This window comes from Mercenaria mercenaria, chromosome 2 (genome assembly GCF_021730395.1).
Source record: "Mercenaria mercenaria strain notata chromosome 2, MADL_Memer_1, whole genome shotgun sequence".
In the NCBI taxonomy this organism is placed as follows: domain Eukaryota; kingdom Metazoa; phylum Mollusca; class Bivalvia; order Venerida; family Veneridae; genus Mercenaria; species Mercenaria mercenaria.
Genome location: NC_069362.1, coordinates 93377949 through 93400918, shown reverse-complemented (window position 1 = coordinate 93400918; position 22970 = coordinate 93377949). Strand labels below are relative to the sequence as shown.

General features: G+C 35.6%; 1 protein-coding gene across 3 annotated transcripts in view; it reads left to right on the top strand.

Annotated features, from left to right (window-relative positions):
- Positions 1-19091, top strand: part of LOC123562378 (diacylglycerol lipase-beta-like) — a 40504-nt gene extending 21413 nt beyond the window's left edge. For 2 of the 3 annotated variants that reach the window (XM_053537248.1, XM_053537246.1), the window contains 4 exons: positions 3830-3979; positions 4301-4324; positions 14477-14583; positions 15068-19091. In XM_053537248.1, coding sequence (XP_053393223.1) covers positions 3830-3979; positions 4301-4324; positions 14477-14583; positions 15068-15254 — 468 coding nt within the window. In that variant the 3' untranslated portion in view covers positions 15255-19091. The remainder of the gene's footprint in view (positions 1-3829; positions 3980-4300; positions 4325-14476; positions 14584-15067) is intronic. The other variant, XM_053537247.1, reaches the window with a different exon arrangement.
- The last annotated feature ends 3879 nt before the right edge of the window (positions 19092-22970 follow it).

Sequence of the window (22970 nt, the reverse complement as noted above, 5' to 3'; positions counted from 1 at the left end):
CATACAAAAGCGGGTTGACTCTTTAAATCAGTATAGTTACAGTTGGTTACTTTTTAGCCCCTTAAAACCGATACATTGCGATTTCATTACTAATTTGTTGTGCATTTAAGCTGTTCATACAATATAAATAAAATTTGGTCCATGATAAAAGTACTGCTCAGTTGTTTGTACATACATGTATTTTCATTCATATTCCTGTGCTAGCGTTCATTTATTTTCAGAGAAATTAATCACAAAGAACGTTAAAATTGGCCAGGGAAAAGACAAGATTTTATTTGTCCTCCATAAAACAGAAACGACGTAATAAAGCTCTATGGTCCCGTGCAAAAATGAAAATACAAATCGTGGCCTCAACGCGAAACTAGTCTATCTGCTTCTATTTCTATATACACATAGACTAGTTTCGCGTTGAGGTCACGAAATGAAAAACAGACACCAATGAAAGAAAATAAACGGACCAGCAATACTAATAGAGATGTGCCACAGTTGTACTAACCGAAGAAGAAAAGCGATGTTTGCCAACGGGTACTTATTCGATTTGATAAGAGTTAGAAATATTGTAAAATAATGTATCTTTTGCTTCAGAAAGTTGTCTCAGGACAGCCTTGTCGCTTGCAATGTCTAAAAAATCTGTCTCTTCCATTGTTAATTCTTCAAATATTTCATCACATAAAACTCTTTCTTTTAATACCTTATTGTGAACAGTTGTTTTTTTTTTCCTTGATATTTTGGTGCTTGAAGTTAGAGTTAGCAGTCTTTTCGGGTTTTTTTTATTATTATTATTATTCACTTTGAGAACATGGAGAAAACGCTCTTAATCGTTTGCTTGATGACACGTCTCTATTAGTATTGCTGGTCCGTTTATTTTCTTTCATTGGTGTCTGTATTTCATTTGTATTTTCATTTTTGAACGCCGACCATAGAGGTTTATTACGTCGTTTCTGTTTTATTGAGGACAAATAAAATCTTGTCTTTTTCCTGGCCAATTTTAACGTTCTCTGTGATTTATCTCTCTGAAAATAAATGAACGCTACACCAGCAATATGAATGAAAATATATACAAACAACTGATCAATACTTTTATCATGGACCAAATTTTATTTATTTTGTATGAACAGCTTAAATGCACAACAAATCAGTAACGAAATCGCAATGTACTGGTTTTAAGGGACTAAAAAGTAACCAACTGTAACTATACTGATTTAAAGAGTCAACCCGCTTTTGGTATGCAATTCAGTACCATTCATGGAGGAGAAAAATATCCGTGAAATGGTTCTTGTTTTTACGAACTATTACTATTATTTACTTAATGATATTGTTCGATGTTCATCTTTGCTTTATATTTTTGTGTTGATGTTTTTTGACAATGTCCACAAAAATATGTTAAATGTTAAGATAACATAAAATGTAAAAGTACAATATATTAGAAATGGCGGGATCATTATAATGCTATAAAACTCTCTAAATTTATTCATTGTTAGGCTTTAATGACTGTTTTTAAGACGGATAAGACTTCGCAAGTAAGACACAGAACGGTATCCACTTGATTGCGTTGCATAGCGACCCACTCGAAACGGCGTTGCATTAGGTTTTCGGCCGATCTTTCAGAAATAACCCTGAATAATTCTATGAAAATACACACACTTTGTTTAAAGAGGTAGCCCTTTACATAAAACGTGTTTTAACAGTTACTTGTTCCCGATTAACACTATATTTGATGCGATATTGTCAAAAACTGTCAAAAATCTCCTTCCCCCGCCGGACTGTACAGAAGTGTTTGAATAAACGGCAAAAATCTCAGCTAAATGGACACATGTGCTAAAACATAGACACATTTGCGTTCCAGGTGCACCCATCGTTTTCATTTGATTCGTTATTTAACGGGTAGAAATTCCTTTAAATCAGACTTACAATACCGGAAATTTGTAGTATCGGCCATATTTCTCCATCTGATCGGCGTAAAATTCACCGCTCAAACAACGTTGGAACCACTTGATCTCATAAAGCTATGGCCAGTGTGTGACTGACTGTAAAGAAAACCCAGATTTAATATAAAGAAAAGAAAAGCATAATCAACTGTTCTAATAGCGTTATCATTTTCTATTTATAACTATATATTAAAGAACTGTATTCGTTTGTATTCAATGACGGTAACTATACACGATTTGCATGAAAAATAAGAGGTACACAAGAATTTAATTTGAAATTGACCGTGACATACTGTAGGCCAAGACAATGTGTTTAATGTCATAACATTTTATTGAATTAATATAGCAATATGGATGTAAATCTACATCCATGTATTTGGTTACATTTCAATCACTCTTTGTTTCTGCAATATTAGGCAATTTTTCATCTATCCCTTAAAAACTATGCTGAAAAGATATTGTATAAACAAGTTTGCAAATAACATTGCGCAAACCAATTTATCCAGGAACAGCCTAAATTTACACCTGACAACTTTGTATAGCTGTATATTACCTGTATTACAAAGAAAAACATTTCAAAGGTCGACATGCAACCCTAACAAATTCGACCTCTTTATTTTTGTTAGATTTTATCCAATCTGAAATTAAACAGTGGATCTTAAATTCTTATTATTTGAATGCACGTGGACTCGTATACATTAATGAGATCATTCAGGGGCAAATTTGTAAGTACTTCTAAATCATAAATTTTGACTAGTGAATTTGCTGATTTTAAGATCCCGATAGAACTGGTCAGACTTGTGCAGGTGCCTACGTTTCACGCATGCCGGCGGATTCTCCCGGTCCTGTGCTACTTATCGCAGGATGACAGCCGGTGATTGTAAGCGCATGTATGGTAAAAACTTACTTGAACATCAATTGACATAAAGCTACTAGTATAAAAAATAAAACAAATTTATCTACTATCTAAGACGCTAGATTAGTTTTTCCTTACAATCTTTCTGCCCAGTTCTGATAAACTCGTCCAAACTTAACCCGCATACTCATGATACTGGGCCATTCACTATTTAGACAATTCAACGGTCCCTTTTAGATTCCAAGGCGAAATTAATGTAAGACCCTCTGCAAATATGCTATTTAATTGCTAGAAATAAATGTGCAAAGTATCCTCGTCCTATGCAACGTGACGTCACTAACTTGCTCTACGAGCACCTTGCGAATAGTTAGCGGAAATGCTATTTGTGAATCTCGTGTTTTGGAAGTACCAGAAAAACAAATTTTACAGTTGTTAAACGAGAAACTCTAATGGTTTGGTTCGAATCTGCAAATCATAAGAATTAGGGCCGCCACACCCCATATTTAGATTCTCAACAGAAGAACGGTAATTATTAGACTATAAAATTATTTGCGTGTTTCAAATCAATAGCAAAAAACCTACCAGCATTTGTTTGATACATGAGATTTATTGGCAAATCCACCGTCTTTTGTTTGCTTTCCTTGGACATCCTCCAAACAAGCTGGTTTGCCTCTACGTTCCTGGCGCGCTCTGTATCGTCCACGTGGCATGTAAATCTAGCTATTCAATTTAACATCGATCTGAAACGCTAGCCAGTACACCTTAAATTCAACTGTGAATATTGCACGTGATCCGAAGTTAATATAACGCTTGAGTGGTTCCCAGACGCTAAGGCGTTCATCATTACTCTATTGTGTTTAGACAGGTAACCAATAAATCACAAAACCAGATTACTTGACAACAAGGATAGTTTCTAGTTTACACACCTAGCAACAAGATATCCATTCATTTCGTGAGAAAATAAATGCAATTATTTTTAGGCAAAATAATTTTTATTACTGAGATAATTTCTTGTTTTGACAAAATGAAGCTTTATCTGTTTCAGTATAAGTTATTAGCACATGGAGCATGGCAACTGATCTGTGGTCTAAATGAGAAAGATCCTGAAGAATCTGCTCTGTCTAGTGAGAGACCGTTGCTAACGAGTGGATCTCGTGTACCTTCATACTGTGGCAATGATGATCAAAATCTGGAGGTAGGTCAAATACTGAAAAAATGCTAGCTGATATCTGATGTGTCAAGTATCCATTTTATAACTGGAGAATGATTTTGCATTTAGCAAGCAAACTTTGTATACTTTTGTTGAGTGATAAAGTGAGGAAGAGGACAAGGGGAAAAAAGTTGAAGTTGTAGAAACTAAGACACTGAATATGAAAAATATGGACCTGTGTATTCTGAACTCCATAGGTTTATTGTGTAGGATCCATGACTTTCTTCGAGTTTGTGGTGTGTAATACGTTCCTCAAATTTATGAACTTGATTCATTTTTGATCAGTTTTCTTTATTTGATTATCAGCGGCAGACAGAAAATGGATTACGGGTAACTGATATTAATTTCTTCTTACTGAGATCTTGTAGCTTGTTGACTATGAGTTTGGTTTCTTGAGACTTCCTTATGAAATATTTGCATGGACCTAGATTTGTAGAGCTTTTTTGTTTTTTCTGCAAGCATGTCTATATAAACTTGAAGTTTATGTCCTTGCAAACTTGGTTCAGTTGGAAAAACTGTTTCTTACATGTAACACAACAATTATTCTCTACATAAATTGGAAGAATTTTTACCGTAATTCCATCCTTACTATGAAAATTTAGACACGAGAGTTAAAATCCTAAAAGATTTGTTAAGACTTAAAACGATTTTGATAAAACTTGGATGAATACAGCTTCAAGTTTAGTCAAAAGCCCTGCCAAACTGCAGCTTGAAGGATGCGTTGTGAACAAAATTACCTACAGGAAATTCAGTATTTGTCACCTCTTAGTTATGTCTCCCACCACACAGTGGTGTAGGAGACATATTGATTTACTCCAGTCTGTGTGTCTGTCACAAATCTTGTCCGCACTCTAAGTCGAACATTTCTCATCCGATCTTCACCAAACTAGAACAAAACGTGTTTGACCATAAGTCCTTGGCCAAGTTCGATAACTAGCCAAATCGGTCTAGGCACTTTGGAATTGTGGCCCTTGAATTACCAAAAATCGACCTTTTTAGCTTGACTTTTCGAAGAAAAAGTAGAACAATTGCACTCGCCCCCGGCGTCAGTGTCGCAGTTGGTTAAAGTTTTTGATAAAGTCAGATATCTCTGTTACTATCAAAGCTATTGACTTGAAACTTTAAATAGTTATTTACTTACATGAGTGGTGGGGGCATATAGATTTAGTCTTGTCCATGTGTCCGTGCATCCGTCTGTCCGAAGTTCGTGACGTGCCTAGCTCAAAAAATATTTGATATAAATTGATGAAACCTTGCATGAGTCTTAATCATGATATGAACTCGCGCACCTCCTATTTTTCCTTTGGGTCCACCCCCAATTTTCAGAGTTATGGCCCATGAAAAAGTCAAAAATGCACATTTTCACCTTATGACATGCCTAGCTTAAAAAGTATTTGATATAGATTCATGAAACCTTGCATGAGTCTTAATCATGATGTGAACTTGCGCACCTCCTATTTTTCATCTGGCTCCGCCCACTATTTTTAGAGTTATGGCCCCTGAAATAGTCAAAAATGCACATTTTCACCTTGTGACATGCCTAGCTCAAAAAGTATTTGATATAGATTCATGAAACCTTGCATGAGTTTTAATCATGATGTGAACTTGTGCCCCTTCTTTTTTTCTTCTGGCTCCGCCCCCTATTTTCAGAGTTATGGCCCCTGAAATAGTCAAAAATGCACATTTTCACCTTGTGACATGCCTAGCTCAAAAAGTATTTGATATAGATTCATGAAACCTTGCATGAGTCTTAATCATGATACGAACTTGCGCACCTTCTATTTTTTTATTTGGGTCCGCCCCCTATTTTAAGAGTTATGGCCCCTGAAATAGTCAAAATGTACATTTTCACCTTGTGACATGCCTAACTCATAAAGTATTTGATATAGATTCATGAAACCTTGCATGAGTCTTAATCATGATATGATCTTGTGCACCTCCTATTTTTTATTTTGGTCCGCCCCCTATTTTTAGAGTAATGGCCCCTGAAATAGTCAAAAATGCACATTTTCACCTTATGACATGCCTAGCTCAAAAAGTATTTGATATAGATTCATGAAACCTTGCATGAGTCTTAATCATGATGTGAACTTGCGCACCTCCTATTTTTCATCTGGCTCTGCCCCCAATTTTCAGAGTTATGGCCCCTGAAATAGTCAAAAATGCACATTTTCACCTTGTGACATGCCTAGCTCAAAAAGTATTTGATATAGATTCATAAAACCTTGCATGAGTCTTAATCATGATGTGAACTTGCACACCTCCTATTTTTCATCTGGCTCCGCCCCCTTTTTCAGAGTTATGGCCCCTGAAATAGTCAAAAATGCACATTTTCACCTTGTGACATGCCTAGCTCAAAAAGTATTTGATATAGATTCATGAAACCTTGCATGAGTCTTAATCATGATGTGAACTTGCACTGCTCCTATTTTTCATCTGGCTCTGCCCTCTATTTTCAGAGTTATGGCCCCTGAAATAGTCAAAAATGCACATTTTCACCTTGTGACACGCCTAGTTCAAAAAGAATTTGATATAGATTCATGAAACCTTGCATGAGTCTTAATCATGATACGAACTTGCGCACCTTCTATTTTTTATTGGGTCTGCCCCCTATTTTCAGAGTTATGGCCCCTGAAATAGTCAAAATGTACATTTTCACCTTGTGACATGCCTAACTCAAAAAGTATTTGATATAGATTCATGAAACCTTGCATGAGTCTTAATCATGATATGAACTTGTGCACCTCCTATTTTTCATTTAGGTCCGCCCCCTATTTTTAGAGTTATGGCCCCTGAAATAGTCAAAAATGTACATTTTCACCTTGTGACGCACCTAGCTCAATAAGTATTTAACATAAATGGTTGAAAACTTGCATAAGTCTTTATCATGATATAAACTTGCACACCTACTATTTTTTATTTGAGTCCGCCCCCTATTTTCAAAGTTATGGCCCCTGAAATAGTCAAAATGTACATTTTCACCTTGTGACATGCCTAACTCAAAAAGTATTTGATATAGATTCATGAAACCTTGCATGAGTCTTAATCATGATATGATCTTGCGCACCTACTATTTTTGATCTGGCTCCGCCCCCTATTTTAAAGTTATGGCCCCTGAAATAGTAAAAAAATGCACTTTTTCACCTAATTATGTGCCTAGCTCAAAAAGTATTAGATGTAAATTCAGGAAACCTTGCTTGAGTCTTTATCGTGATGTGACCTTGCACACTTGGCATTCTTCTTGAGAATCTTAGCTCTTATTACAGAGTTATGGCCCTTGAAATAGCCAGAATAGTGGATTTTTTGTGATGCTCATAGCTCAAAAAGTATAGGGCCTAGAATAATGAATCCTTTTCATAAAATGTTTGTTTAGGCTATGCCCCATTAAGACTGCAAACATTTGAATACTTGCCCCTTGTTTGTGACAAATGTACCAGTGGGGGGCACACCCTGTGTCCTACAGACACATTCTAGTTAACTTAGATTTTTTTTTTAAATTTTGATAAAATCAAATATCTCTGTTACTATTAAAGCTTTTGACTTGAAACTAAAAATAGTTATATACAAGCAAAGTCTGCACCAAGAGACACAATTTCCATAACTCTGGTTTGAATTTTGACAGAGTTATGCCCCTTTTAACTTAGAATTTTTGGTTAAAATTTTTGATAAAGTCAAATATCTCTGTTACTATCAAAGCTTTTAACTTGAAACTTTAAATACTTATTTACCATATCAAAGTCTACACCAGGAGAAACAATATCCATAACTCTGATTTGAATTTTGACAGAATTATGCCCCTTTTTAACTTAGAATTTTTTGTTAAAGTCAAATATCTCTGTTACTGTTTTTTTTTATACTTTAAACTCAAAATAGTTATTTACTATCAATGTCTACACCAGGAGACACAATTCCCAAAACTCTGATTTGAATTTTGACAGTTATGGCCCTTTTTAACTAAGAATTTTTTTTACTGGCAAAGCTCTAATTCAGAGTCAAGCACTGAGAAAAGTCGAGCGCGCTGTCTTACGGACAGCTCTTGTTTCTCTTGTCCGCGCTCTAAGTTGAACATTTCTCATTTGATCTTCTCAAAACTTTAACAAAATGTGTTTGACCATAAGTCCTCGGTCAAGTTCAATAACTAGCCAAATCGGTCCAGGCACTTTGGAATTATGGCCCTTGAATTACCAAAAATCGTCCTTTTTACTCTTGTCCACGCTCTAAGTCGAACATTTCTCATCCGATCTTCAGCAAACTTGAACAAAATGTGTTTGACCAGAAGTCCTCAGCCAAGTTCGATAACTAGCCAAATCGGCCCAGGCTTTTAGGAATTATGGCCCTTGAATTACTGAAAATCGGCCTTTTTACTCTTGTTGAAATTAAAATTGTCTGCCACTATAGGGGTGGGTAGGGACATTAGCCCCCATCAAAATAATCAGAGTATCAATTGAAAGCATTTTCATTTACTATCAATGTCTACACCAGGAGACACAATTCCCAAAACTCTGATTTGAATTTTGACAGTTATGGCCCTTTTTAACTCAGAATTTTTTTTACTGGCAAAGCTCTAATTCAGAGTCAAGCACTGAGAAAAGTCGAGCGCGCTGTCTTACGGACAGCTCTTGTTACTCTTGTCCGCGCTCTAAGTCGAACATTTCTCATTCGATCTTCTCAAAACTTGAACAAAATGTGTTTGACCATAAGTCCTCGGTCAAGTTCGATAACTAGCCAAATCAGCACAGGTACTTCGGAATTATGACTCTTGAATTACTGAAAATTGGCCTTTTTACTCTTGTCCGAACTCTAAGTCAAACATTTCTTATCCGATCTTCACCAAACTTGAACAAAATGTGTTAGACTATAAGTCCTCAGCCAAGTTCGATAACTAGCCAAATCAGCCCAGGCTTTTAGGAATTATGGCCCTTGAATTACTGAAAATCGGCCTTTTTACTCTTGTTGAAATTAAAATTGTCTGCCACTATAGGGGTGGGTAGGGACATTAGCCCCCATCAAAATAATCAGAGTATCAATTGAAAGCATGTTCCTCTAAGTTCAGGTGTCCCTGGAATGCTATGTCTCATATGTGAGAAAGCTATAATGAATGATATATTTTCATGGTGCCTATTTTATACTAATCTTTTGTTTATTTCTTGATCTGCTTAAGGTTCTTAACTTGATTCAAGAACTAACTTGGAAAATCTCTTTTAACTTTCATGATTAGTAGTGTAACCTCAGTATCTGGGATATATTTTTCTTGCAGTTTGGAGTTATATAGCTGGTGATTTTACCTATGCTGGCAAAACCTATCTGCAGATGACTCTAACTAACAATTCATACACTGATTGTATATTATATTATGTAAATTTGATAAAAATCAAATACCTTGATAGTTGCTCTTTGGTCCTTGCAGTATTCTTCTCAATTCAAAGAGATATTTTACAAAAAATGTACTGTTATGCTACAAATGATAAAACTTAACTTGAACTTTGTTCATGTGCATCTATGAAATGTCATAATGTCATTTCTGTTTATGGACGTTAATTTCCCATGCTTTGCTTATATATGCTGCTGTAAGGAAGAGTGCTACAAAATTGAAAAGTATTTCAATTCCCTTTATTTATTAGATAATTTGTAAAATACTGTATGCATGAAAAATAATCTACCACTGGTGGTATGTGTATGGGAATATCTGACTTGCGGGTAACTATTTTGGCAGAGCATTGTAAGGCTCCATTTGCGGATTTTTGTAAACGTTTACACCATCTTCCAAACATGAAACAATACTGCTTAAATGGTAATAATCACTGTCTTCAGTCATGACCCTGGCTGACTTTTTTTCTTTCTATAAGGGGGGTGGGGGGAGGGCCCACAATCATAAATGCATTTACAGGGAAAAATATTAAAATATTTTGGTTATTATTGGTAACATTTTGGCAAGTTCAAGCTGTTTTAATGTTTCCCTGCTTAGCTCAGTAGGTAAGAGCGTTGGTCTACGGATCGCGGGGTCGCGAGTTCGATCCTCGGGCGGGGCGTATGTTCTCCGTGACTATTTGATAAACGACATTGTGTCTGAAATCATTAGTCCTCCACCTCTGATTCATGTGGGGAAGTTGGCAGTTACTTGCGGAGAACAGGTTTGTACTGGTACAGAATCCAGGAACACTGGTTAGGATAACTGCCCGCTGTTACATGACTGAAATACTGTTGAAAAACAGCGTTAAACCCAAAACAAACAAACAAATTAAAACATTTTGGTTATTATTGGTAACATTTTCGCAAGTTCAAGCTGTTTTGATGTTTCCCCACTATGTTTGGCACCATTTGATGTGATTCTGTTGAGAAATGGAACTATTTATTTTAATTGTCAGAGTAAACTTTAGCACTGTATACAGTTTTTTTACACGGTATAGTGTTGTCCAGATGAAATCTATCTCTTATCAAACAAGTGCGCAAAATGGCAGCTTACTGCTTTGCCAAAAAAAGAGACATATAATATCATCAACAGGCACAAAATAATTGTTTCCTTCAGTTTTATGAACAGGAAAAGACTTTGATGGTTGGAAGGGTCATTGTTCCGTTTAGCCGAGTAGAAATTTTGTAAATGTTTACCAGTCAAACACAACACAGACTCGTGTAAACATGGGAGCCTTAGAACATTGTTACTGCCAATACAGTTACCACTGACATATTCCTATCTGTATCTACAAACAGTGATAAATTAGATCTATTATAATTCTTCACATATTTTACTTTTTAGCTCACCTGTCACAGAGTGACATGGTGAGCTTTTGTGATAGTGCGTGTGTGCGTGCGTGCGTCCGTCTGTCCATAAACTTTTGCTTGTGACCACTCTAGAGGTCACATTTTTCATGGGATCTTTATGAAAGTTGGTCAGAATGTTCATCTTGATGATATCTAGGTCAAGTTCGAAACTGGGTCACATGCCATCAAAAACTAGGTCAGTAGGTCTAAAAATAAAAAAACCTTGTGACCTCTCTAGAGGCCATGTATTTCACAAGATCTTCATGAAAATTGGTCAGAATGTTCATCTTGATGATATCTAGGTCAGGTTCGAAACTGGGTCACGTGCCGTCTAAAACTAGGTCAGTAGGTTAAATAATAAAAAAACCTTGTGACCTCACTCAAGGCCATATTTTTCATAGGATCTGTATGAAAGTTGGTCTGAATGTTCATCTTGATGATATCTAGGTTAAGTTCGAAACTGGGTCACGTGCGGTCAAAAACTAGGTCAGTAGGTCTAAAAATAGAAAAAGCTTGTGACCTCTCTAGAGGCCATATATTTCATGAGATCTTCATGAAAATTGGTCAGAATGTTCATCTTGATGATATCTAGGTCAAGTTCGAAAGTGGGTCACGTGCCATCAAAAACTAGGTCAGTAGGTCAAATAATAGAAAAACCTTGTGACCTCTCTAGAGGCCATAATTTTCATGGGATCTGTATGAAAATTGGTCTGAATGTTCATCTTGATGATACCTAGGTCAAGTTTGAAACAGGGTCTTGTGCAGTCAAAAACTAGGTCAGTAGGTCTAAAAATAGAAAAACCTTGTGACCTCTCTAGAGGCCATACTTGTGAATGGATATCCATAAAAATTGGTCAGAATGTTCACCTTGATGATATCTAGGTCAAGTTCGAAACTGGGTCACGTGCCTTCAAAAACTAGGTCAGTAGGTCAAATAATAGAAAAACCTTGTGACCTCTCTTAAGGCCATATTTTTCATGGGATCTATATGAAAGTTGGTCTTAATGTTCATCTTGATGATATCTAGGTCAAGTTCGAAACTGGGTCATGTGCCATCAAAAACTAGGTCAGTAGATCAAATAATAGAAAAACCTTGTGACCTCTCTAAAGGCCATATTTTTCAAGGGATCTGTATGAAAATTGGTCTGAATGTTCATCTTGATGATATCTAGGTCAAGTTTGAAACAGAGTCATGTGCGGTCAAAAACTAGGTCAGTAGGTCTAAAAATAGAAAAACCTTGTGACCTCTAGAGGCCATACTTGTGAATGGATCTCCATAAAAATTGGTCAGAATGTTCACCTTAATGATATCTAGGTCTAGTTTGAAACTGGGTGACGTGCCATAAAAAAATAGGTCAGTAGGTCAAATAATAAAAAAAACCTTGTGATATCTCTAGAGGCCATACTTTTCATGGGATCTGTATGAAAGTTGGTCTGAATGATGTTTGAAACTGGGTCAACTGCGGTCAGAAACTAAGCCAGTAGGTCTAAAATTATTAAAATCTTTTGACCTCTCTAGAGGCCATATTTTTCAATGGATCTTCATGAAAATTGATCTGAATTTTCACCTTGATGATATCTAGGTAAAGTTCAAAACAGAGTCACATACCTTCGAAAACTAGGTCAATAGGTCAAATAATAGAAAAAACCTTGTGACCTCTCTAGAGACCATATTTTTCAATGGATCTTCATGAAAATTGGTCAGAATTTTTATCTTGATAATATCTAAGTCAAGTTCAAAACTGGGTCACATGAGCTCAAAAACTAGGTCACTTTGTCAAATAATAGAAAAAACGACGTCATACTCAAAACTGGGTCATGTGGGAAGAGGTGAGCGATTCAGGACCATCATGGTCCTCTTGTTCATTCCAGGTTTTATACAATATTAGTAATAATATGATTTTAAAAAGATTTGGTAATTTACTTAAATAATATGTTCTTGTAGAATAAATCGAGTTAATGGCTTTTTTTAAAAATCCATCTTGCAAATTATCCCTTATGTGTTAAACTGGAATCCAAAACTTCTTTATCTGCACCTGTTAAATTTTTGGTATACAAATGCAGTTATCATTTTAAAAAACATTCAAATGAAATAATTATGTTCCCCCCCACTGGGGGAGACATTGCTTTTGCCCTGTCCGTCCGTCCTTCCGTTTGTCCATCCTTTGCACTTCATTTCCGATCAATAACTATAAGAACCATTTGACCGAGAACCCTCAAACTTCATAGGGTGGCAGGACTTATGGAGTAGATGACCCCTATTGTTTTTGGGGTCACTCCATCAAAGGTCAAGGTCACGGGCCTGAACATGGAAAACCATTTCCGTTCAATAACTTGAGAACCACTTGACGCAGACTGTTGAAACTTCATAGGGCGATTGGACATGCAGAATAGCCTGACCCCTATTGATTTTGGGGTCACCCTGTTTAAGGTCAAGGTCACAGGGGCCTAAACATGGAAAACCATTTCCGTTTTTGGGGTCACTCCATCAAAAGTCAAGGTCACGGGCCTGAACATGGAAAACCATTTCCGATCAATACCTTGAGAACCACTTGAAACATAATGTTGAAACTTCATGGGATGATTGGGCATGCAGAGTAGATGACCCCTATTGATTTTGGGGTCACTCCATTAAAGGTCAAGGTCACAGCAGCCAGAACATGACAACATTTCTGGTCAGTAACTTGAGAACCATTTGACCTAGAACTTTCAAACTACATAGGGTTATAGGACTTGCAGAGTAGATGACCCCTATTGTTTTTAGGGTCACTCCATCAAAGGTAAAGGTCACAGGGGCCATCTGTCAGTCACACTTCATTTTTTATCAATAACTGGAGAACCATTTGACCTAGAACCCTCAAACTTCATAGGGTGGCAGGACTTATGGAGTAGATGACCCCTATTGTTTTTGGGGTCACTCCATCAAAGGTCAAGGTCACAGGCCTGAACATGGAAAACCATTTCCGATCAATAACTTGAGAACCACTTGACCCAGAACATTGAAACCTCATAGAATGATTGGACAAGTAGAGTAGATGACCCCTAATGATTTCTGGGTCACTTGACAAAAGGTCAAGGTCATAGGGACCAGAACATGGAAAATGTTTTCCGATCAAATTGATACATTTACCGACCTAAACTTATGATAGATACATGAGAGTAGTGACCTCATGATTCGGTCACTGAGCTAGCAAGTCAAAGGCTGCATGACACTTTTATCATGGACCTTGATAGGACTGATAGGATCATGAGACGTAGATGACCCTAAATGTTTTGGGTCACTTGAGTCTACAGAGTTCAAGTTCTGTCTAAAGGACAAGTCTCTGATTTGACATGCCAAATAGCCTATCCCTATTATAGCCAATCATCAGTGCCTCTTTGACTTTCGCTCCTGTCCACTGCTGACATTTTGCCTATTAGGACTATGCATTGGGGGAGACATGCGCTTTTCTACAAAAGCATCTTCTAGTTGTTACTTACTAAGACAATTCATCTAATTTGTTTAATATACAGTACATCCATCTTGAGGAATACTAAAAGATACTTGTTATATAGGGATTGTTGCTTTGGAGGGGTCAATTTACTGAATTGAAAGAAATTTATCAATTGGGAAAAAATATATACCATTTTAGAGAGGTGCTTTCTTTGTAAAGGTGTTGTTAACAGAGGTTGCTGGTCTATTTTAATCCTAAAAAACACACATGCATGTATATTTTATTTCAGAGTGCCCTACATGAAGCACAGAGACACAATGAGCAATGTAAGATCACACATCCACATATGTTCCCACCTGGACAAATACTGCATATTGTAGAAGCAACCAAAAAAGTGTAAGCTTCCTGTAAACTTTCCTTTATACGGCTAGTGGACGTCATAACATATTTTGTATTCTGTTGATAATGTCATCATTAATTATCAGTTATAGCCACATTTCTGATTTGTGCTACATTTTAATTCTGATAAGAGAAGTTAAGTTTTTTTTCAAGACCATTTCACCCTGATTTGGCTGGGACTAAAGAGATGAAGCAGTCATTAACTAACATAACTTTTCTAGTGGCCCTAAAGAAGAGTCTTAATATGACATCAGAATTTCAAGATCTGTTATTATAAAATCTAATTTTGTTAGCAGACAATTTCACTGTGCTCACTGCTAAAAGTGGACACCATCATTTATATGACTGAAATATTGTTGAATAAGATACTAAATCTGAAAACACATTCACGCATACTATAAATAGAAAATGTTTGAAAAGCCTGGTGGTCAGGGAACTTCCATATCTCGTACAGTAGTGTTAATATGTGTTAATTTTTCAGGCCATGTTGTGGTGTTCCTGATTATCAAGCACAATGGGTAACTGCTGAAGACTTCAATAAAGTTCTTGTCAGTCCAAAGATGTTTTCTGACCATTTTCCTGATGCAGTACAGAGAGCTATAGATCAGCTCAATGAAAGAGATTACACACCTATACTGGAGCGACAGTCATCTGTTATAAATGTTTGAATAATCACTTACATTTCATTGTATTACTTGCCTTAGGTCTGTCGTTCTGCTTTGAAACAAAACTGACTGTTTGATACACTTGTTCCATGACAGTGTTTTTGAGTGATTTTTCTATGTTTGAAAACAAGTCGGATAAAAGTTGTATGTCATTTTGAAGATCTCTTAGAAAGGATTTTATTTTTATGGACATTTTTTTGTGTTTTATGTTCACTGGGTGAACAACAGTTTTAAAAAAAAAGTGCTTTTATTATATGATTTTAACAATTTTTTCCCCTGTTTTACCATTGCAACATCATAACAACAATTAGTTGAAGTTGAAAGATGTAAAATAGTTTTATGAAAGTAATATTTGATAAGAAGAAGTGTGTACCAGTACTTACATGTACAATACATGTGAGAAATTTTGTAAATTAAGTTTTAATTGAAACATATTTTAGGTTCTAATTATTTATATGTCATATTCCATGTTCACATGTAGTTTCATACCAGCAAAATTATATTTGATAGTCTGAATATTGAAAACAGGGTTATTATTGGGATATAATCCATAATCCTAAATAACATGAAATGAAAAAAAAAATCATTTCCTACAGTTTAAAACATTTAACAGTGTTATATAGCTATGATGCTAACTAATTTTATAAATATCTGTCAAGGAATACAGACAGTTCATAATTTTGTGTGACTCAATATGGCTGAGTTACACACTAGGAAATTCCAGAATTTGAACAAATTGAGGAAATGTGGGAACTTGCAATACTCATCATTATTAGAGCAGTATGAACGATTGAAATTAAGTTTACAAAACAAATGTTATGGAGTACTTATGTTGGAATTTTAAATAAGAGTATCTAATTTGATAAAAGTGCTCAGTCACCTGTAATATACTATGAGCACATATGCTAATCATTGTATATATTTATGCTTGCTAAATGTACTTTTGATGTCTTTCACGGAGCTTGAATGAAAGTATTGAACTGCAATGTTCTGAGTGTATCCTGGTCTTACATAATATACAATAAATATACTTGATAGTTATTGGAGAATGGGAAAATACAGAATATTGTGTCCCAGATTTCAGCTGTATACAAATCATCACAAAGTGTAGTGTTTGCTCAGTAGATAAAGTGCCATTTGCTCAACACACATGTTGTTTGTTTGATTCCAGCTCAAATCACAACTTTGCAATCTCAATGTTTTATGGGGAAGCAGACTTGATAAAAATGTTTTCACAACAAAATAAGGATATAGTTAACTGAAATGTATTTGGTTTAAACAATATTTTGTTCATCATAATTTCAGTTGTTACAATATTACATACATTAACATAGAGGATTGAGTAGGAAGCTATTAGCATTTTTAGAAACTGAGTTTTTTGATTTACATTATTTACAGTAATAAATGTTTGCTTCATTAGCCTCCACTGCATGGCATTTTAATTATGTACATTCTTGCTGAATTTTAGAACCAAGAAACATTGAAACTCAAAAGAGATTTCACTCCCCTGTGTTTTACTAGGGTTTAAAGTGATAAAATTGAGTTTAGAGAACAATCTCAGAACGATACATTGTTATTGGTCAGTACCAATTTTAAAATCTGAATCAGCTAATCAGAAGCTTGGTTTCTAAGCTCAGTTTCTAATGTCAGTTATATATCCTTGAACCTAGCGTTTGTTTGAGAAAAATTCTGAGCTTGGTCGTGAAATTGACCAATGGTAACCTTGCATTCAGAAACTAGTCTTGATTTAAACATCTCCACATTTTGGTGGGAAGTTTGATTTTTTGATCAGTAGTTTACAACATTTATTTAATCAAAATTAATACAGATTGAAATTAAGTTTGTATTTTGCTGAAATATTTATATTTTAAAAACACTGGAATAATTTTATATATCAGTATTTAAATCATTGTCACACTATACCTGTTATAATAAGTGCAAATCTGTTTGTAATCACGACTGACTGACCATATAGATGGCTCCTTCAGAAGTTTATGTTTTGGAGGACTGATAATGAAGTTAAGGATCAGACATGTGAGCCTTGGGCTTATAATCCAGTCTCTTATCTAGACCTTAGGTCAGCTGTAACTATATCAGTCATAATACCGGTAGCAACACAATCAAAAATATTATCTGCTCTTACCAGTTATACTACTGCTTGTTCCATTGTGATAAATATTGTTACATACTGTGATATATGTATGACCTTCTGTTGATATTATTTTCTGTCAGTATTTCATTTATTTATGAAATCCATATTCATTTTTAGCTCACCTGAACACGAAGTGCTCAAGGTGAGCTTTTGTGATCGCCCTATGTCCGTCGTCAACAATTTGACTGTTAACGCTCTAGAGGTCACAATTTTGGCCCAATCTTCATGAAACTTGGTCAGAGTGTTACCCTCAATAAAATGTTGGACGAGGTCGATATTGGGTCATCTGGGGTCAAAAACTAGGTCACCAGGTCAAATCAAAGGTAAAGCTTAACACTCTAGAGGTCACAATTTTGGCCCAGTCTTAATGAAACTTGGTCAGAATGTTACCCTTAATATAATTTTGGACGAGTTTGATATTGGGTCATCTGGGGTCAAAATCTAGGTCACCAGGTCAAATCAGAGGAAAAGCTTGTTTACACTCTAGAGGTCACAATGTTGGCCCAGTCTTAATGAAACTTGGTCAAAATGTTACCTTTAATAAAATCTTGGGCGAGTTTGATATTGAGTCATCTGGGGTCAAAAACTAGGTCACCAGGTCAAATCAGAGGAAAAGCTTGTTAACACTCTAGAGGTCACAGTTTTGGCCAATCTTAATGAAACTTGGTCAGAATGTTACCTTTAATAAAATCTTAGGCGAGTTCGATATTGGGTCATCTGGGGTCAAAAACTAGGTCACCAGGTTAAATCAAAGGAAAAGCTTGTTAACGCTCTAGAGGTAACAATTTTGGCCCAATCTTAATGAAACTTGGTCAGAATGGTACCCTCAGTAAATTCGATATTGGGTCATCTGGGATCAAAAACTAGGTCACCAGGTCAAATCAAAGGAAAAGCTAGTTAACACTAGAGGCCACATTTATAACTGTATCTTCATGAAACTTGGTCAGAATGTTAATCTTGATGACCTCAAGGTCCAGTTTGAATCTGGTCATGTAGAGTCAAAAACTAGGTCACCAGGTCAAATCAAAGGAAAAGGTAGTTAACACTCCAGAGGCCACATTTATGACCTTATCTTAATTAAACTTGGTCAGAATGTTAATCTTGATGATCTATAGGTCAAGTTCAAATCTGGGTCCGGTGGGGTAAAAAACTAGGTCAATTCGAAGGAAAAGCTAGTTAACACTCTGGAGGCCACATTTATGACTGTATCTTCATGAAACTTAGTCAGAATGTTAATCTTGATGATCTTTAGGTCAATAGGTCAGGTGAGCAATGCAGGGCCTTCATGTCCCTCTTGTTTCATTTATTTATGAAATCATATACTATGCTTTAAGTCAAGTTCGAATCTGGGTCATGTTGGGTCAAAAACTAGGTCACTGGGTCAAATCAAAGGAAAAGCTAGTTAACACTTTAGAGGCCACATTTATGACCATATCTTAATGAAACTTGGTCAGAAAGTTAATCTTGATGATCTTTAGGTCAATAGGTCAGGTGAGCGATACAGGGCCTTCATGTCCCTCTTGTTTCATTTATTTATGAAATCATATACTATGCTTAAGTATTATGAACAAAATTGCAAAAAATACCGATTAATTCCTTATTCAGTTTTCCTTTGGATATTGAACAATTTAAGGTCTTAAGGAAATAATGACTTAGACCTTGAATAAAATGGCAATTTTCAGTCAAAATCAATGAGTTGTGTTTTCCTCTTCCCATACGAGTTTGACCTAACTTGTGATCTGATACCCCAACCTTGGACAATACATACGAGAACCAACTTTTTGCTTAGAGTTATACTTATATAGTGTTTTGATAGACTTTATCTTTACCTCTCTTATTACACAGACTCAAGCTATTGTGCAATATCTTCATCCGCCATTGGAATCATTTAACACTCCAATAACTCCAGTTTCCTCAGATGTGCCGAGTTTCACTATCAAGCATCAAAATAGTCGAGCGCGCTGTCTCCTGTGACAGCTCTTGTGTTTCTTAGCATCTAAATGCCTTGAAGCATTTTTAGTCTTAACAGTGTTGCCAACAACCACAAGGGACGATCACTAAGAAAGTTTTATACCGGTAGGATCGGTAACTTCGCCAGAAGCTGCACAATGACAACTTGCGCGAATGCCCTTATTCTAATAATCTAAAATAAATCGATTGGTAAATAAACACAAGTTGTAAAGATGATTCAAAGTGTGTGTTCAGTTATAAAGAATTTTAATTAGAAACTACGAAAAATCCAATCTTTTCAAGTACAATGTCTGCAGTAATATCAGCAGATGTTAGAAAAGTCCAGACGTGAATATTGTTGGCGTTATTCTAGTTTGTCCGCGATGGCTTTGCCTAATACTTCACGTACTTAAAATCATTCTATTGCATTTCAATTTTAATGATGTTCAAGACATATATACTATGAATAAAGTTCTGTTCAAATCCTTATCGGTTTATCTAAATGTTTTAAAGGGGGCCTCCGTGGCCAAGTGGTTAAGGTCGCTGACTTCAAATCACTTGCCCCTCATCGATGTGGGTTCGAGCCTCACTCGGGGCGTTGAATTCTTCATGTGAGGAAGCCATCCAACTGGCTTACGGAAGGTCGGTGGTTCTACCCAGGTGCCCGCTCGTGATGAAATAATGCACGGAGGGGCACCTGGGGTCTTCCTCCACCATTAAAGCTGGAAAGTCGTCATGTGTCGGTGCGACGTAAAACCCAACAAAAAAAATGTTTTAAATTTTTTTTTCTTCCTTTTATCTCCTCATTTCTGAGAAAAAAAATAGTTCTTTAAGGCAAAAGTCTGTGGGGATGGGTGGGGTTTGGGATGAAGGGCTAAGACCTTTTTACAAAAGCTATCGGTCGCTATGCAATTTCACGGATGTTTTGATTTTAACGCGCATGCGCTCTTGACGTGTGGCAAAAGAACTCTCAACGATAAGAAAACCTACATAAAATTATCATTATATTACGAATTGTTTTGCCACTATAAAGATGCTTTCATTCAAGTAATTTATTATACAGTATGCTCTGATAAAAGACATTTATGTTATTAATCATATCTTACATGAAGAGCCTGCTTTATTCTTATTTTCGTCAGAAGAAGAACAAGCATTTCCTGTCTATTTCCTCACATCATACAAATATAAAACTTGTTCCTATCACCTAGGTAATCAAGACCCTAACTTAATTTCGAGAGCGGATCATAATGCCTTTGGTCGTCAATGCCATAATAAGAACGCACTTGGATTAATATATCACGTGGCGGAGCTGTTTTGTGAATCAAAAATAAACATTTCACGTGATATATAGTATTCTAAAATCTATAGGAATATACTTTGGAACTTTAATGGACATTTCCTTTTAAAACGATGAAAGTGTAGTTTCAGAAGATCTAAATTCGTAAGATATGAATCAAATCAAAGACTATTGCTACATACTGAAGGAAAATACCTAATATAAAACTCTATTTTTTTATCTGTTATGTTTACATGCTGGATCATTTTCATATCTTAAATGCAGCGTGCGCAGAGGTCATTACCCGTAAATTACTAGAATAATTATGATAAACTTGAATTCTGCAAAAACTAGAACATCGTTTAACAACAGATAAAAAATGTAAGTGTAGACACCCCTCCCCTCTACTCCCCCCGCCCCCATGTCATATTAAAAAAAAAATTAAGATGATCTTTTTTTCTTGAATACGGAATGAATTGATCCCCATTTGAGTATAATTTGATACAAAATCTAGGGGCTGAACTTTGTTAATTGAAAATTTTATTTTCAACTTTTGATTTTTAATTATATACAAGTATCATGTAAGCTTATTGCGACAGGTGGTAAGTTCTGCGAGATCATGCTAGGAAATAAAACAAAAAAAACTTTATTATTAGGTTATTTAACATTGTTCTGTACAATACGGAGATATATTTGGACGAGTACCCAGCTGAGAAAACCATATTGGACGAGCCGCTAGGCGAGTTCAATATGGTTTTCTCAGCTTGGTACGAGTCCAAATATATCTCGTATTGTACAGTACAATGTTAAATAACCTTGTTATTCTATATCTATTTTATCTTACTATAATAATAGTTTAAATTAAAAATATTTCACTGAATATTGTATTCCTGCCTTTTCTAGTTTTTCCCAGCTTGGTATGAGTGCAAATATATATTATACAGAACAATGTTAGACCTTAAATAACCTTTTTATTCTATATTTATTTCACTTCATACATAATATACGTAATTCATTGAATGTTGTTTTTCTGCGTATCATCATTAAAAAAAAGTATATGGTGCAACCTCCCTACAACAGCCATTTGGCGATTTGGGTGGTAATAATACTTGGCTGAGATATTATGCCCACAAACATTGTCAGCAAGTTTGGTGAAGATCGGATGAAAACTGTTCGACTGAAAAGAGCGGACGGCTAAATTCCCCGTTTTTTCGAGTAATTCAAGGACTATAATCAAAGAGTGCTTGGTACAATTTGGCTGGTTATCGAAACTGGCCGAGATGTAATGCCCACAAACATTGTCAGCAAGTTTGGTGAAGATCCGACGAAAACTGAATTATAGAGCAGACATGTTTTGGATGCTGACCGCCCGTCCGCTGCCATTCATAATCTTTTCCATTTTGTTTCTTAACCGTTTAATAAAAACTGCTGAGGTAGCTATTCAGACAGTCGGGGCTGATACCAATTTCTAGGTTTCGTTCGGAACGGCTTCTTTAAGCGACTTTTCAAATATTCCAACATCTGATGATCCTTTTTACTGTATTTTTAAGTTTTTAATTATTAACGGACGTTTTAATATCTAAATCAGATAGCATTGTTTTTGTGTGTTGTAAACAACAAAAACTCAAATTAAATACAGATTTCAAGACGCATAATCAAACTCTGTACATAGAGCGCCGATTTACATTCGGAACATTTTCACGCGTTTCAGGCTTTATCGTATGTTTAACATGGGACTGTTGAACCGTCCAAATACAGAAAATACAGGATATTTTGTTCGTACGTGCGTCCAAATACAGAAAATACAGGATTTTTGTACGCACGTGCATCCAAATACCGTAATATAGTGTACGGTCACGTGTTGCAAATGAACGTTCGCGATTGGATAGATAAAATAGGTATAGAATAATATTAATTAATTCATGGAAAATATCTTCTTTTTTTTCTTCATTTTTCTTAACCTAAATTTGTCAAAATCAAAATTGCTGAAAAATAGTTTATTCATCCAAAATCATCAATTATAATGCGCATTAGTTAAAGTATATCAGCTGTGGGTTTGCAAAGGTCTACATATATTTTCCTTTGTCTTGCGTGGATATTTACTATAAAACAAACTCATTATTGATCGAATAGACGTAATTTATATTAGGCGGTCATGTCTTTTTTTGCCCTACGTAGAGTGCGCATGCGCGAAAATTGTCTCCCGTTGCTAAGGAAATAGCTCTCTGTAAAAAGGTCTAAGAGTAAAAGTGATTCAAGGTGTGTGTATAATTATAAAGAGGCGAAATTAGAAACTACAAAAAAGAAAGAAATTTAATCTTTGTGTTGACTGGTCGGCGTT